General features: G+C 40.4%; 1 protein-coding gene across 3 annotated transcripts in view; it reads right to left on the reverse strand.

Annotated features, from left to right (window-relative positions):
- Positions 1-17: 17 nt before the first annotated feature.
- doc2d (double C2-like domains, delta) overlaps positions 18-18,592 on the reverse strand; it is a 39,239-nt gene continuing 20,664 nt past the window's right edge. For all 3 annotated transcript variants that reach the window (XM_022206834.2, XM_022206835.2, XM_051945389.1), the window contains exons 9-11: positions 9,136-9,217; positions 8,780-8,876; positions 18-3,119 (exon numbers count right to left, since the gene is read on the reverse strand). In XM_022206834.2, coding sequence (XP_022062526.1) covers positions 2,980-3,119; positions 8,780-8,876; positions 9,136-9,217 — 319 coding nt within the window. In that variant the 3' untranslated portion in view covers positions 18-2,979. The remainder of the gene's footprint in view (positions 3,120-8,779; positions 8,877-9,135; positions 9,218-18,592) is intronic.

Raw genomic sequence — 18,592 nt, forward strand, 5'->3', positions numbered from 1 at the left:
TTCAAAGGAGGACAGAGTACCACTGAAACAGCTTCAGATTTATTTTGCGAAGTATTTACACAAACCCACCACAGGATGGCAGCCATACTGTGTGATTGACATTGACAGTGAATACACAGAGACCGCAACAGTGAATTCCCATCTCGTTTCCATCAGCTGCTTCATTACCACTGATCAATTTAAGGAAGACAAGTGTCAAAGTCTGTGACAGTAAAGGTTTTTTGTGTTTTTTTAATGTATTTTTTTATTTAAAGCAACGGCTTGCTTGGTAAAGCAGAGCAACTGAGCGAAAAAAGTACCCTGAATCATCGAAATCACAAACAAACAAATACACACTGATGGTAAGAGACTGAAACAGACGGCCTGGACTGTAAACACATCAGCATTCAGAATGATCAGCTAAGGTTGCACTCCATTATACAAGCTGATGGTAATTGCTAAACATGCAGCGGTATTGCAGATAAAATGATTACATAAGCAAAGCGGGGTCAATAGACAAGAGTCAGAAAAAATTCTGTGACTGTAAACAAAACCAACAGATCCAGACACAAGAACAAAGAGCCATCCAGCCAGAAATGCCAGCTTTTTTGATCACTGTCGCCCAACCGAACCACAAACAGAGCACTGAGTTTTCCCAGGAATGTATCCTTAATGCTTGGATAACATAATAATGCTGTTTTGGTTTTGATTATCTCTCTGCTGACGTGCTGGGAGTTTTAATGTGCATAGAGAAAGTACAGAATAAACACACCGTCCTTTCCCAACCCTCATCTTGAAATCATCTCAAATCTAACTGAAAATGTGTTCAAGCTTACACATAGTTTAGCTCCAAGCTTTCAGAATGTCCAAGCCCTTTTATATTCTGAGCCTAATCCACCACTGAAGGATCTGTTTGTGTCTTTTTTTTTTTACTTTTTTTCTTTTTCTTTTTGCAGTCAACAATCAGACATTCACAAGGTTGTTGAAGGACACCAAGAATATGAGCAGCCGGATCGATTCAACAGTTAGAAAATTCCCGGAGGTCACTGACCGACTGTGGGTGTGCTTCTGTGAACAAGCGTATTGGCCAGAGCTGCTGTGACAGTTGAGCCAGGGGGCGACATTTGATATGCTGAAGGGCTTTCAGACAAGTTAAATGTACCATCAATATGCAGAAAGGTGCATATAGACTCATTACATACATGTAGTGTGCATTCTAGAGTAGTTTTAGTGTCTTGGATCTTAATCTGTGCATATCTACTGCCCTTTTCTGCCATATGAGTGTCAAAGCAGGATATAATCCCTTACTTTAAAGGAGGGATTTTATTCTCAATGTCGACCCTGACTGCACAGTTTATATCAGCACAAAATCCTGTGTTTGACATGAGCAGCCTGTCTCTTGTCCAGAGGATAAAAATATATGCCACCTCACTTGACATTTAATAACCCAGAGTTAATAGGATGAACAGAACACTGATCACAATGCCTCCCTCTGATGGTTAATATAATTTTCAGTCATATTTCTTATACCTTTTCCCTTAGATGCTCCCAAGTAAGAGTGTCTGAGGATGTGTAATGGCAGGTTAGGGGAGTTTTAAAAGGCCTGGGCAGCTCCATTCCCATAAATCAGATAACCAGACCAATCTAATTCCTGTATTTTTAAATAAAGATGTGTGACGTTGCCCTGCAGGAAGAAAATCTTGCATCATCTGTGTCTCTGTTGGAGCAGAATTGGAGTCGCTGAGGTAAACTCTCCTGAATCCAGTTGAAATCTGCTACAACAAAGTGAAGTTACAAGCAGCACATCCATAAGCAATGACTGCTGTGCTGTGGACACGGCTTCGGCCTTTCATGCGGAAAGTCAGAAAGAGTAGCGAGAGTGTATGTATCAAGATCTATTCCTTTCCTAAAGTAGCTCTATGACTGTCTGGCAATGAGAGGGAGAGATGGCAAAGGCCCGGCACACATGACTGACAGTTTGTCAGTGTCCTCCAGCCAGGAACATTCACACCACTGAGACCTGTGGCAGCAGCAGAGGATTTCTCTCTTGTGTGCATCTTTCCTGTCCTTTGTTATTCTTCACACCTCTGTGCTTCGGAAGTCGGATGGAGACATTTTGAACGGGGCGAGACGTGAATACAGACAAACACGCACTGCACAGACAAAAAATGTAGGCACTCATATATGCTCATAGCCCTCATGCACACACACACACACACACACACACACACACACACACACACACACACACACACACACACACACACACACACACACACACACGTATGTTGACACATTACTGTCTGACATGAAGGTGGATAGAATACCACTGTCACCAAGAGACAATGGGAAGACGTGAGAACAAGAACACTGAAAAGGTAAAGGTACGAATCCACCAAATGGATCATTTTGTGCTTTATATTACGGTGTGTTGTTTTGCATCAGATCGACAGCCACTACAGTCGAGTCTTGTCAGGACAGAATGACCCTTTTGGAGTATCTCCACTCCTGTAACTATGTACCACATTATGAGTCACAAGGGTTTCACATACTGTTGGGCACTTTCACTGAATGAATTTTGAGTACATTACTCTCAAATCTGTGTTAATTTGAATGAACACGAGCAACTTCCACGATACAGTAAGGTCTAAAGCACAATTTTGTGAGTACTGTTCTGTTTACGTCGACACTTTAATGAGGACATCATCACAATTTGGTTCACCTTGAAAAAAATGTATTCAGATTACACCTTATTACCATCGCTAATATTAGTATGAATATCATATACTAATACTTTGTGCTGTGTTTATTGGCATTGTGTGACAGATTTCATTTTCAGCATTATCCTTATTGCATGTTTTCTCCTTTGTTCATATTACTGCTTTGCTTGGACTGTGTTTGGTGAGACAAACGTGTGTGTTAGTGCATTTGTATGTATGTGTGTGTGTGTGTGTGTGTGTGTGTGTGTGTGTGTGTGTGTGCATGAGTGTTTTGTGCATTCTAGTCCGCTTTGTCACTGCTCGGGGCTCCTTGCTGTGTGAGCGTATGCCAGTACTCGACTTTCTTCCCTTTGTTTTTGAGACACTCAAACCAGTGTCTGAGTCTCTGTCCATTCGCATTGATGCCCAGCTCCACCCCACCTGCAAACAGAGAGGCAGAAGCAGAGACAGAGAGGAGTCAGGAGGTCACGGGAAATGGTCGATCAGTGAGAAGGATGGGAGTGGAATGGAGGCGCAAACTGCCAGGAAGTGAGGAGGTAAATGGAAGAGAGAGGCAGATGAAACAATGAGGTGTTCAGCTGTGAAGGAGGGACTCAGATCTCTTACTTAAAACCAACACAACAATATAAAAATACTCTTTTCAAAGTAAAGGTTCCTTCTTGCTCTGTAAAATGTTGCTACTCGTGCATTCATTTGCAACATCACATTTTTCTACCAATACAAGAATCTGTGCAATATCGGTATTTTTCTACATATGGAAGAATTGTAGACCCATGCTCTGAAGACGCAAGGGTCTAGGCACGCTCGACAGGGAGGGAGGCGGGCTAAAAGGTTGTCTATCAAATCACTCTGCAGCAATTGGGTAGGTATACAACCAATTAGCACAACGAATAGGCTCCTAGAGCGCCGGAAATCAGAGGATGCGATAGTTCGGTGAAGCCTTATTTATACAGTCAATGGGTGAAGCTCAAGTATATTACAGACATGTTAACAGAAAGATTATTCAGAGTCGGTGCTAATGGAGCTCAACGACTGTTGTCGTTTTTGTTGTCGACCCTGGCAGAGAATTAAATTCGTTGCTGTGGGTTGTCTAGCGTGGCTAGGCTAGTTGTTTCCGGTTGTTTCTGTCAGAATTGTCGCGCCTCTGTCGTCACTTAGTTACACCCGCCTTCTGACTCTACACTTCATGGTGATTCGTCCGGCCAGTTTTAGGAGCATCCGACCTCGAGCCTTATGGAGGGTAACTAGACCCACCCTGGCAGAGAATTAAATTCGTTGCCGTGGGTTGTCTAGTGCAGCTAGGCTAGAAGAATTGTGCAACATAAATCAAATCTGTCCATTATCAGTAAGTCTTACATCAGTATTTCTACTTAGGGGTGAATGTGTCTGTGCTATACCACTAATATGTTGCAATATTGAGGGTTTTTTGTTCTTTCTGTGCAACAGTTGTATAACTACACATCGAAAAATCTGTACTCATCTGCAAATTTCGCCACTTCATCTTATCTTATCTTATCTTATCTTATCTTATCTTATCTTATCTTATCAAGGCATGTACAGCGTTTTAAAGTTGTAGCTGCCTAAGACAGCAATAATTTTACCCACTTCACGTACAGCTCAGTATTTTAACAAAGTACACTAAAATTTAGTTTTGAAAACACGTTTTAGAAAATAAACGTGTGGGGGTGTGAGATGATTCTTAGAGTAGAAAAAAAGGAATGAAAATACACGTTTGTATTTTTCACATTTACATTTTTTCCTAATTACTTGCCATTTTGAATAATTTTTTTTGGATAATATTACCTCTGCTGACCAAGAAAGCAGTTTGAAATACAAGTCTCTCAGAAAGAAATCTGTCTTTGACAAAGACATCGGAAACACTGCCAGGGACCCAAACAAACACTGTATATTTTTTATATATATATATAAAGGGTTATAGGCCAAAAAAGAATGGGAAAGAACAGAATAATGTTGAGAATCACAAACAGCTTTAATGGCCAGGAATGTACACATAAAAGGAATCTGACTGTGGATAAACTTCCCTTGTACACTATGTGCAAAATTTACAATTTACTGTGAACCCAAAATTTTGTGCAAAAATTAACAAAGTTTAGTGCAAAATCCAGTTATTAACAATAAATAGAGAGCTATTTAGACCACACACACACACACATACATAGACAGCATAGATAATATATAAAGTAGTTCAGGGTTGAAATTAAAATAAAAAAAGTTGTTCCTGTCGATAGATCAATTTAAATGTCCATCAGAGTGATATCCTGTAGGAAGAAATTCATTCTAAGTTCGATTATTTTGCCTATTTAGCGGTGCTTCGTATTTTTTTTTACTGTGCTTATTATATTTGTGTGTAAATATTAACCTGTAAAACAGATACTGATAGTTTGCATACTGGCAGCACTGGAAAGTAACAATAATGTGGAAAACCAACAGTTTTGTTTTCTTGTTAAAATGTAATATTACATTACATGTAATTGAACTAAGGCAATAATGTTCTGTATATCAACTTTGATGCCAGTCAAGATTAGTACTATCTGAGAGGCAGACAGACATGGGAGCAATTAAGGAAGAAAACAAACAGACACATGAGATGAATTCCTCCAGGCAGAGAGAGAGATGGAGGAAGTAAAAAGTAGTTGGAGAAATACGAGAAAGAGAAATCTTCGATGAAGAATGATTTATTAGAAGAACATTGGCACTAAATTGGCTGGGGGCTGGGAATAACTATAGAGAGAGACAGGAAATGAGTCAGGTGAAAGTGAACAGAGGTGATGGAGGCGTTGGTGGAGAGGCAGACTGTAAGACAGAGAGATGCAGGCAGTTGTCACACCGAGGTTATTACAGAGCCATTCCCTTGGCTGTGATTGCACAGTTAATGGAGCGTGAAGTTTTAAACACGGCATTTTGGCAATGCCGACTTCTAACAGCGCCCTAGAAAATGACAGCCGGGAGCAAACAAGCCTCGACTGTTGATCTGCAACTTAGCTGAACTCTGCATCAAACATTGCCTGATATGCTGCTGCTGGGGGGAAAGGAGCAGACCAGATCCTTCTTAGCTTTCCTCTCAGACACAACTTGTGGAGCAGGTCTAAACCTGTTGACAGAGTTTCGATAGGATAATCACGCACAGCACTTCGTCACCTCCACCTACCGCCCCCTCAACACTCCCACCAGCCCTGAACAGAGATCGATGGAGTGTTCTCTGAGCCTGTGGGCTGCCGGTGACAAACGAACGGTCAGCCGTCGTGACACTCGTTGGGGGACAGAAGACGGATGAGGAACCAGAGCCAGAGGAGATGACACAGATGGAGGTGAGACTGACACACCGGCTGGAGAGCACGATTGCACCGACACTCACACAGGTTTCATCCTCTTCTCTGTCCACTTATTTTTACATAAAATCTACTTCTGCTGCAGGTCTGTCTCATTTTAACAAAACCAACATATAAATAAAACTTGTGGTGAACCAAGCATCTAGTAAAGTCCAGGAGCTCAACTAATGAGTAGATATGGAATCATCGAACAGCAACTGAATCCCACAACTTCACCCTCCTTTTAAGAGACTGTATCCAAAAGTTTTGAACCAACAGTTCTGCAAGCATCTTCAATTCACCCAGTGACTGTCCAAGCGTGTAGGTGAAAAAATGTGTAACTTTTCTCTCATACTTACTGCTATTTTTTTCTATTAATTTCTCTGAAATTTAAGCCGGTAAGCACTAGTAGTTGAGTGCAACACTATAGCTGCGCTTCCACCCGAAGTACTAAGAGCTTTCAGTTGCAGAAACTGTTTTCATTGAACTAAAAGCTTCTTTCAGGACGTTGGTCTCCTTCACAGTCTAAAGACTCACAAAGTTAAGGCAAAAGCCACTTTTGCCACAATATAGAGCAAACTGCTCACCTCCTGTCCAGTAGGTGGCGGTAGTGCAGCAGACTAGCAAAAATGACGCCATATAAAGTAAGTGACAGGCAACACCGCATTATCAAAGTAAGAAAGACATTTAAGTCATGCTGTGATTGTTGTTCTACAGCTTTATAAATGGGGTCATTGAGACAAGCGATGAGCAGTTGTAGCAAAAGAAATCTATCACGTTCTCGACCAATTAGGAATGCTCAGCGCTGCAAGCCCCACCCTCGAAGTTCCTGGACTGTAAGAAAGTGCTGCCCTTCCAAGCAGTAATGGAAATGTTCCCCTAAAGCTTCCCAGTCAGTAAGTTTCTGCAGTAGAGATGTAGTTTATAAATGCATCTGAAGAAGATAAAAGCCTTTAGACTTGACCTGTGATACTTCACTTGAGAGAACTGCTAAAAGAGAAGCTTTAACTTGAGCATTTTAAGAAATAATCTTCAAGTTTTGAGCTGGTATACAACAATAAAACATAAATAAAACAGCAGAACACGCACATCTACCCAAATACACTGAAATTCTACTGAGTAGCTGTGAAATCAAACAACTTGGTCTGACCTGTGTACATTAAAAACCCAGTGAACTTTGAATGTAACCTATTCAAACATCAACTGAACATTCAGTTTTGAAAGGCCTGAGAGACACACAAATTAATTCATAGTTTTTCTTGAACTGACACTTGATTTGACGAGACTTTTTCCTCAAATTTTGTCTTGAAATTTCATTATTTGCTTGGTGACCTAACTGTGTCTTCACTTGAGTCCTTCTGATACCAAAACTGACACTTAAACTCAGGATGTCTACCAAATACCATTATGATATCACTTTCCTACCTAAAGATATGCAGATTTGAATGGAACTGATTGGAAGCATTTTTTATAAGGTAATGGATGCTGAAATGCAACTCAATGAATGTAGATAGCTTGTGGTTTTATAGAGGAAATTGCATTGAGTATGGATCAATGGCACCATGTGTGATCCCTGGTCTGTTTCTTAAGGCCAGCTGATATTGATTTGGTGAATAGGATTGGGTTCTATAGGATTCGTTTGTAATTGTCTCAGTTGACTCGAGGCTTAAACACTTAAAATCCAGTATCTATTGTGTCTCTCTGATTTAGTAATAGTTGTGTAGTGCTTTCTGTAAGGTTTTCTAGCTTTCCAGTTAGGTCACACTGTAAATGTAAAACACAATATGACTACAAAGGAGTCAGAGGTTGAGTTTTGGTTCACGGTGAACAACAAATTTCCCTTCTTTCCTTGCATTTGATTTATTGTCTGAATACTACTGTGTACTTTAGCTGTCTCGTTGTTTTCTCCCCCATATATCTATAAAATCTCCCCACCTACCATCTGACATCCTCTAAGCCTATTAGCCTGCTTGTTACTGCCCTCGATCTTAGTGCAGACCACTGCTCCTCCTCTATCAACTCCGTTTCTCCATTCTTCTTTGCCTTGGTGTCATTTTTCTCTCAGCCCCAATTAGCATAACCGGCAGGCTGCTGTAGCTAAACCTGTAATGATAATGGTCAAGGGAACAGCTTTTATCTGGGGCTGTATGTTAGACTGATGGCCTTTCGCCCAGCAGGGCTAATAATTCACTGGGTTTATCTAAGCAGCGGGCGTCTCCTTCCAACCAACCCACCCAGCGTCTCTCACGCATGTGCGTACACACACATTAGACAAAGTAAAACGCTTTGATTTGAGGGCCTTCAGACTCGCAGGGTGGTAATCCATTCTCGCTGTGCCCCCCCACTAGTTCTCAATCACTTCTAAAGCTCCCATGTGCCCCGTTGCTGTGATATACATGCCGGGCCATGCCAAAGCTGTTTAGCAGCCTGATGAAGCTGCAGCCATTTGATGTGCCAAGTCCATGAAGGATGTGGATGCAGAGAAAAAAAACATCTTCCTTTTTGATTTCTCCTCTCCACTTCCTGTACCACTCCAGCTCTCCTTTGCTCACTCAGTCGTTTCCTCAAGCTTTATAATTACCCCTCATCTCTCTGCACTTCTCTCTTTTTTCCCTCTCTCCGCCCACGCTCGGCCTGGTTTTTATGTTTTCTGCAAATGCTCTGCTTTCATTTAAACAGTTTGATTCTTTGTCGCCGTCTCTCCTCTCCACTCTGCTCCCCTCCATGCTTCAAATGTTTTTCTCAGCCTACCTATGAAGTCGTTGCTCATCCCCAAGTCGTAGTCCCACACAGAGATCTCCAGGGTTTTCTTCGCCAGCTGGTCCAAGGATACTTCATATGAAAACTCCTGTGCAGGTGGCGCACACAAGAGCATATTTACATCAATGATTCATAAATCCGACATTGAAAGGAACTGAATTGCTAATTTAACTCATGTTCTGTGGAGACATATAGACTGATGCTGGGAGCGCATGCAGGAGATTTTTAAAGTGACTTGAAAAGGTATGCTTAATTGCCATGTTATACGCTGCACATCATTTGGAGGTCGGAAGAGAAATCAAAGAAGTTTCCAGGTGGTTATTTGAGGAGCAAGAGACGAGTTGTACCTCATTGAATTCTGGATTGAGCGTCTTTTTCTTCACTGAAGTCTTGTACTTGGACTTTTTCCCCATATCTGGCTGTAAAATGCTGAGGAAGAGAGAAAAAAGAGAGCGAGAGATTAAGATATAGATTCGCTGTGACCTCAGCCAAACTCAGGGTAGCACATAGTTTGTCAAGAGTTATCCAGAAAGACTGATAGCAAACTCTGGGTTGAATCTGTAACTGCAGCTAGCAGTTATGGATTTGTTCACCATAAAGTCTGGGGTACAATTGGATTTGCATTTAAGATTTGGCACAGAGTCATAAACAAGCCATGTCATGTTAGTTGAGCTTTGAAGTGTTAGCAGGTGGATTTTGTCAGTTTTCTCATGTAACTCTTAGTAAGAAAGTTAAAAAAAAAAAGGATATTTCTTAAAATGTCAAACTTAACAGACAGTCCAACTGTGGTTTTAGCCCATATATGTGCTTCCTTAGAGAAATGGTTGAACCTCAAAGCAGCACAGGACAAATAGGGAAAATGCAATAAAAGTTTGTACAACAGAGATCCTTAAACTCTCCTTGCCTTTCACACAGTGCCAGTACGTCATCATTTCTGAGATCAAAGCAATTAATCCATGACTGTCCTTTATCTTTTGCCCTGCTGTGACAGTAAACCTTCCTGAACAGCAGAAACAAAGGGAGATGAAAAGTTTGCAAACTGTCTTTTTGAGATAATTGTGACCCAGAAATCTTTTGAACAAAGGCGGGGACAGAGAGCGAGTGAGACAGCAAAAGACAGAGAGAGACAGTAGACCACAGCAAGATCATAATCACTCCTATGTTGGAGGAGTATACGCTCGAGCAAAGAGGCAACAGAAGGATCGCTGGAGGGCAATAGGAGCCGTCATCAGCATAAATTCCAACTCAAGATGTTCACGCGCTGAGATATCTCACTCTTCCAGCTTCCCCCCGCCAGTGACGAATCCAGGCCTGACAGCTGATGCATGAGATGGGCTTGGGGCTGTCACTGCAGAGCCGGAATCAGAGCGAGTGAACGATGGAGGGATGGAGGTGGAGGAGGAACAGCAGCAGGAGGGGGTATTGATAGAAAGCAAGGTGGCAGCACAAAGACTCCAGTTTCTGCATGCTGGCTGTCAGGGCTGAAAATGTCATATCGCATTGATGTGAAATGATCTGCTAAAGTTGTAAAACGAGGGACAATTCTGGCTTCAGTCCTTTTTTGCTATGAACTAAAATGCAGAAACTCCCTCAGAAAACTTTGAGCCACTTTAGGATCAGGATAAATAATGTTCACAGATAAAGGCAGGAAGGTTCGCACGAGAAATCTGAGGGATCGCAGGATGAACAAAGGGATAAGAAACAAACATATACTTGCTTTATTCAATATCCTTTGAGAAAGATTTTCTTCCGATTTCACGATTGTGAGCTAAACTTGTATTATCAGATTTTTTTGTGGCCACTTGGTGAAAGTTCATCAAACTGTAAACATTGTTGTTCAAATCTCCAGAACTGAAACACTCAAAACTTCGAAAATATGCCTCATGTGCATGTCTCTTCTGTTGGCTTGACAACTGCAATCTGATCTGGTCTAACTAAAGCCACTCTCTTGCCTCCAGCTAGCTGAGGATGCAGCAGTTCAGCTTCTTATTGGATTGAACAGACAATATTACATCAGTCAAAACTGGCTTCTCTCCATTGGTTCTCTGTGAAAATTGAAGACTGCACTGAGATATTTACTTCACCTCTCAGTGGTTTTGGATGGTTGACAGATTATCAGATGACAAAGTTGTTAAGATGTGGAGCAACAATAGCTTTCATTTGGAATTTCTGGCCACTTGCAACTCCAATGTGCAGCTGAGGGAAATACTGTTTCTGGTTCTTTGACAGCTTTAATCTCCCTTATGATGCTGGGCAGGTAGAGTACAGCTTACCAGAGCGTGAGGCAGCTGACGATGACAGTGATGGGAGCTGTGTGACTTAGCTAAATGTTGCACAACTTATACATTTCCAATGACAATAAAACTGTTTCTGATTAAACAAAAGGCAAAATTGAAGCTGGTAAAACCAACATCAATACTCTGCAGATTTTAGAGAAAGTGCAGTGCAAAATCTTAAAGTTGACCAACCATCCAAAAGTCAAGCTTTCTACACCAGGTTAGCCAGACAACTGCTGAACAAAATTCATGAGAACTGATTGTTTAGATTGGATCTGAAGCTCTAAACAAAAAAATATTCTCAACCAGTGTCTCTCCTCTTAAAGAAAACACAAGTTTTCTATCTCCAAAGCAGTACCCCCCACTAATAGACTCAACATGTTACAACCCCAATTACAGTGTTGTTCCAACAGAAGCCATTCAGCATGAAATGCTACCAAACACTGCCTTGGTGCCAGTCTGAGCCTCAGCCAAACGTTTGTTGCATCTTAAAAGGTCACTTTCCCCAGGAGCTACATAATCACCATTCTTCCTTCAGAATACCTGGTGCTTATACAAAGGAAACTGGAAGAAAAGAATGAATCGATTGAAGGAGTCAGCCAAACAAAGTGTCTATTTGACCAGCAGGATGTGAGAGTGAGAGGTGAAAGCCTGGTGGTGGTGGTGGGGGGGCTCTCAGTCGGAGCTGTGCCAAATCACATTTTACAGACGGCTCCAAGGCAGCTCAGACTGCAGGATTCTAATTTCCAGAATAACAAAACCTTATTTGACAGCAACACGCCTAATTATGATTGCATAAATAAAAATATGGGCTGGGATAGCAGGAACCAAAATATGGCCAAATTACCATAGGAAAAAAAAAACTATTCAATGCGAAGAATAATTCATAACAAGGGAGACTGGTCCAGAGAGATATGGGAGGATAATCCCCCCCAGTTTTTCTCCAAACCGTTTCCTTAAAAAGTAGGTTGTTCACTGCAGAACAGGAAAAACACCAAGTTTTGGTATACTTGTCACCAGCTTGCACTGACTGATAAGGTTAACGGGGAACAGTAGCTGTTGTTTTCAGTGTTTTTATACTGTAACTGAGACAAACCGTTTTCTTCATACAGAGAAATATGAGCAAGCAAGGAGGAACCATAGGGATCTTATATAGGAACACTCACCTGTACTCATAATATAACAAAATCTAATGCAGTGACACCACCTCAGATGCAGAATTAACGCCTTGCTGCCCGGATTATTATAGGCACAGGGGTAGTATTGCTGCAGGGCTCATTATATGTGTTAGATATGTAAAGCAAGTGATAATGATTTTGTTCTCACATTGTAGGCTTTACAGTAGCTGACTCAGAATACTTATTATTCAATTATTTAATCATATCTGAGACATTTTCCAGCATCATATTAAGAGTCTGCATACTGTAACATAATGCCTAAAGTGTATGCACATTGAAAGATACATTTATGAATGTAGGGGTGTCAAACTGATTTTAGTTCATGGGGCCACATGCAGCTCACTTTGACCCAGATGGACAAGACTAGTAAAATCAGAGCATAGTAACCACAACTTCAAATATTTGCCTTTATGTTAGCGCAAAAAAAACAACAACTCATGTTTAGTGAACTTCTTGCAAAACATTATGAACAAACTGAAATTTCTTAAGAAAAAATAACTGAAATTTCCACAATATTATGCTTCAGTTTATCATTTAGACATGCATTACAACTTACAGATCACAGTGTGGCTACAAAGACACAAAACATTTAGTCACAGGTATCTGGAACTGAACAATACAGTATTTTATTGTATGATCAAAACAACTTAGAGATTGTTTTAAGTTTGCATTTATTTCCACATCTGTGCAGTTATTCTAACCCTCACATCGTACAAACTGAAGTGGGAGCTACTGATTGGACCATACACTCTCCCATGAGTGGGTCAAAAATTGCCTATATGAGAATAAATGTGTTTCTATGCCATTTTTGTTATTTTGGTTAAGAATAATAATTTGTGTTATTGTTTGTGTTATATTTTTGGTCCACACAAGAATGGTTACATGTTTGAAATATGTTTCTTTTTTATTTTAGAGCAGACTTTGAACAGTTTGATAATTGAAAAAGAAGAATATTACACAGGACAGTAATAGAAGTTGTCAACATCCATTGTATGGACACTTTTTAACTCTTTTCCTCCACCTGCTGCTGCTCTCCGTCCCTCGAAGTTTGTGCACTGCATTAAATCTTGTATGATACTATCAGCGGTAAAGACGCTTTGGGTAGTAATACAAATATTACAATTTGTTTAAAGGTATAGAAGTTATCTTAAAAATTTCAATGGAATGATACCACATGTTTTTTTTTTTTTAGGTACAGCTGGAATATGAAATGATAAAAACTTTTCATTATGAAGATAGTGCAAGAAATTTTAGACCCATTTATGTATCTAAGATTTAAGTAAGAAGATTAATTTATCCCCCTGCCAAGTAAATGTATAAAATATATGCATAAAAAATACATAAAAGTTGTGGCAGTGCAGTGGACAAATAGCGAAATTATCCGGCGGTCCGGATTCGACCCTCTGACGGGCCGGTTTTGGCCCGCAGGCCGTATGTTTGACAACACTGACTTAATGTAAGAACTGACTGTGAAGCAATCTTTTTTTCCAGCTTAACTACACAAGTTCAGCCGAGTCACACAAATCAAGTGCCTAACATTACAGTCCTTCCAGTAAGAGATTTCCTTCTTTGTGCTGCTATCGCTTCACTGCAGCGGAGTTTTCTTGCTGAATTCTGGACTGAACGGACAGAAACTCACTTGGTTTGACTACTTCAGACTCCTAAAGCCTCATAATAACTTCGAGTAAAATCCACCGAATAAGGAAAGTGTGAACTGTAATTATGCCAGGACAGAATGACTTCACAGCTGCTATAAGGATGAGGAATAATTACAGGAATAAAAGAAAGAAAAAAAATGTTTTGAAAATGGTCAGTATAGTGGCAAATCACCATTTCAAATGACATTTAGATATCTCCAAGAATTAGACAGACAGACATATGACAACAAGTGAACACTACGTCAGCTGCCTGCTGATGATCACATGATTGAGATCCTACTACAAATCCACTGTTGTGGACTTTTTGGGACTTATCCATCAGAAATGATACAAGGAACAACTGATTATATTGTGGCGGTGTTTCTGAGTCCCATCAATTCCCGCCGCTCGCTACATATTTAGATCACACGATTTGGTATCTGTCCATAACGTACACATGCATAACACACGTCTGTGCTCAGTGCAAAGTCATTTTGCTTGTGGGTACATCTATATTAAATGGCCACATTCTATGTTGCCATAATTTCTGCCATGAATTTTATTCTAAATTCTAAAATAAAAGGAAAATATTCCCTAAAATGCCTGATTTTTTTTCTCACAGTGTACGGTAACCACTATCTCTCGGTCCATGTAGAGTGTCGGCATGTCAGAAATGTGTTAAGCTACACTTCAGGGAAAAACTGCCTAATCTTTAATCAATTGGTCTTTCTATTGGTAAACTTTGTCGGGAATTCAATCAAATAGGCTTTGGCTTTGCGATTGAAAAGCTTCCTATGGAGAGACACACCGATCATCTTATGTAGGTGTCCACCACAAAGCTGTAACCCGACAATGTGAAACTCTTTCTTCCATGTGCACATGTTTTGCATATGTACATATGGATGAAATGAATGTAAAGTTAAGACAGGGTTGAACACAACATTTGACTGCAAAATCACTCAGAATACTCCATCATATCTGAAGAATAGCATATGAAGACTTTTCAACGTCCTTACGACTTGCCCAAAATATGCCTTACTGTCGTAGGAGCCACACGCCATCGTCACACGACAACTCGACAACACTCCAAGCGTTATAAAAAACACAAAAAAAAGACAAACAGAAGGATGAGAGCAGCCCTGTGAATGAGAGAAACAAACAACAAAATCACTGAACGGTGACAGGAGGAGATGAGGGAGAAGGAGCTGGTGTTAAAAACAAAGAAGTTGTGACACACAGATGCAATGAAAAATGTGACGGAGAACACGAGCGACAAGTTAGAAGAGAGGAGCTAAATATAAAGTTGGTGCAGAGAGGATTTCAACTTCACACAAGAGTTCAGTGAGAAAAGGGAGATAACTAAAGATATGGCAGTGTGCTTGGTCAGCAGGAAAAATCTAACGTGTTTTGCACTTCTTCTCCTGCCCTTACTTTCTTTTTTTTGTCTTTTTTTGACAGAAAAAATTATTTTTTCAGACATTTTAGTTGATGTTTGAGGAGCGGGGAAGAAAACTGCGGGCTCTTGTGAAAGACACGCTCTCATTTAGTCCTTAAAATGCTAATTTGTCCCCTTAAATGGAAGACAAATTAGCTCTGAGATAATTCTGACCTCGTGTCACTCGAATGACTTCTAAAGGCTGAATGAGAGTTGCATAGAGAAGAAACCAATTGGAAAAACCTTCAGGATAAATGCACAGACTCACTTACACACATATTGGCATCAAGATCCGCTTTAGCTACAGATTCCTCAAAAGGATTTCTGGTGTTGCAGCTGCAGGACATCGCCACTCTGACAGTGAAGTAAGTCAGAAAGCTAGCTAGGCAAATTAATTCCTATATCAATTCAGTTGCTCTATATACTCCGAGGATTCACCTAAATAAACCCAAAGAGTGGCATAATTTCTGCAGCCCTTCCTTTGCGCTCAGGTAAACAAAGCTTTGTGTGATGAATACAAAGAGGACAGAGCAGTGGTTCCAACAAATCATGTAATCTATAAGAATCTATACAAGAAGAAGCAGCTGGTGGAACCATGCAGCAAGGAGAGACAGAGCCAAAGAACACGTAATGTAACATAAATGTCATGAAAAAAGGGGTAAAGTAAGCCAGTCATGTGCTGTTGGTGCACATGTAATCTACCTCTAAAGCACTGAACCAGGGGCCACAGTCACATCCAGTTTTAACTCAATTTCAAAAACGTTTGCCTCAGTTTATCATTTACACGTGCATTACAACTTCCAGATCACAGTTTGTCTATGAAGGCACAAAACATTTAGCCTCTGGTATCTGGAACTGAACAATGTAGTATTTTACTTTATGATCAAATCAACTTATCAAGATGTAGAAATGATTTTAAATTTTCATTCATTTAAAAAAAAATCGACACAAGTCAAACAAAAGTCAGACAAAATATTACAAAAATGAGATGCAAAGAAACAAAAAAAGGGCGAACGACACAAGTGAGACAAAAAAGACACGAAACGACAAAAACGAGACAAAAAACGACAAAGCGAAAGTAAAACACAAAATGACAAAAATAAGACAAGAAACACAAGCAAGACACAAAGGAAACACAAACCAGCAAAAATAAGAAACAAAACAACAAACACCTGAAACAAATGACCAAAGTCAAACAAAAAAACAAGACAAAAAATAACAAAAACAAGGCGAAACAAGAATAAGCAATCTAGTATTTTGCTTTGTGATCAAAACAACTTGTCGTGGTCTAGAACTTATTTTAAGTTTACAGTTCTACAAATGTACAATTTGCAGTTAATATCTTCTCTGTAATTTTTACACTTTACAAAGTCAGGCTGGATTGGACCCTCTGATGGGCCACTTTTGGCCCACGGGTCGCATGTTTGACATCCCTGCACTAGACGGATAAAGTGCAAAGAGCCATTCTTTCAGAAGAGAAACAAATCATTCCTTGGAGAAAGAGAACAAACGCTCTATGTTTTTGACAGACAGCAAGTTTTCTTTTATTTGGACAAGATTTAAACTTGTCAACAGTTAAGAGGACCCAGAAAAAAAAAGTTTTCCTCGATATTTCCCTCTTGTACCACCTATAGTGAAAGCACCATTACATAAAAACGTTTTTCAATATTTCAGTTGTTATTGTCCTGCTCATTCTGCTCAAACGGCTCAGCACAAAGGAGACTTCAAAAAGGAACTGTGTGGATCCATCTGTCATTCACGGGTCATCCAGACCTTCATGTATTTCTGTGCTCAGAATTTTCTCCAAACATTTTCTCAGAGATGGTTGCAGAGGCTCACAGAGGAGCTGACGTGCACGACTCAGACGCCTCAAACCAAGTGTCAAACAAGCTGACTGGTTGTTTCAACTTCTTGTCAAGTGTCTGGTTCAAAACAGAAAAGAAAAAAAAACATGCAGTGTAAACATATACACATCAAGAGGCGTAGAGAATAAAAGAAAACAGCCAAGTGAACATCTCTGAATGACGCCAGTGATCATCTGCTTACATGTTGCAGGCGGGAGCAAAATTTAAGATTCAGAAGTTTTTATTTGTCACATGCTTGTACAGTATGGGCGGTGAAATGCAATGTGACCGTTCTCGAGGCTATGCAACAACAAGAAGACATAAAAAGACAAATCTTTAGAAAAACATGAGAAAATCAGAAAAAGTCAGCGTCATAAATAACAAAGTGAAGTTTTATGTGTGTGTGTGTGTGTGTGTGTGTTATATGTTTGTTAAGCATCAGAGTGTGGGTGTGTTTGCATAGATCCATCCATCCATCCTCTATACACCGCTTTATCCTCACTAGGGTCCTGGGCGGTGCTGGAGCCTATCTCAGCTGACTGGGGCGAAGGCAGGGGACACAGGTCGCCAGTCTGTCTCAGGGCTACATATACAGACGAACAATCACACTCACATTCACACCTACGGGTAATTTAGAGTTATCAGTTAACCTCAGCATATTTTTGGACTGTGGGAGGAAGCCGGAGTGCCCGGAGAAAATCCACACATGTACAGGGAGAACATGCAAACTCCATGCAGAAAGATCCCAGGCCCAGGCTGGGATTTGAACCGGGGATCTTCTGGCTGCAAGGTGAAAATGCTAATCACTACTCCACTGTGCAGCCCATGTTTGCATAGATGTACATGTTATTTACATATTTACATTTGTCCAGTGTGCTGTAATGCAGATGAGATGTTATATTTTAGATCTGAACACATTCCAGCTTTAAATCTACATCAGGCACACAAAGAATCCATCATCCTCAGGCCATAAACAAAGTTCTTGTTCAAAATTCTAAGAATTATTAAAATATTACCTGATTGATTACTGAAGCTGACTCCTATTCTGAGTTCAATCAACAGGATAAAGTTTTAAAAAAAATGCTTTAGAGTACTTCAAAGTTTTTTGCAATTTCCTGATGCTCCTTCTACTTTAAAACCTCCCACTGCTGGAGGTGGCGTTGGTTTGCAGGATTGGTTGTCCTGTGTGGGAGCGCTTCTTCCCTGAACTGCTGGTATTTAAGTGCAGCAGGCTGATCAGAGATGATGCTGTGTGGGCTTTATCTGTCACCATCCATGCCTTACAGGCAGACTGGCTCAGCCATATGGTGTCAGACACTTTGTCTCTCCTGGTTCTGTGTTTGAGAGTATGAAGAGACCTGCGTTGGCTGAGAAAAGTATTCATCTCACTGGGTACAGTACAATCAGGAGACTGCATCCACCTCCATTCTGCAA

This window comes from Acanthochromis polyacanthus, chromosome 3 (genome assembly GCF_021347895.1).
Source record: "Acanthochromis polyacanthus isolate Apoly-LR-REF ecotype Palm Island chromosome 3, KAUST_Apoly_ChrSc, whole genome shotgun sequence".
Classification (NCBI taxonomy): Eukaryota; Metazoa; Chordata; class Actinopteri; family Pomacentridae; genus Acanthochromis; species Acanthochromis polyacanthus.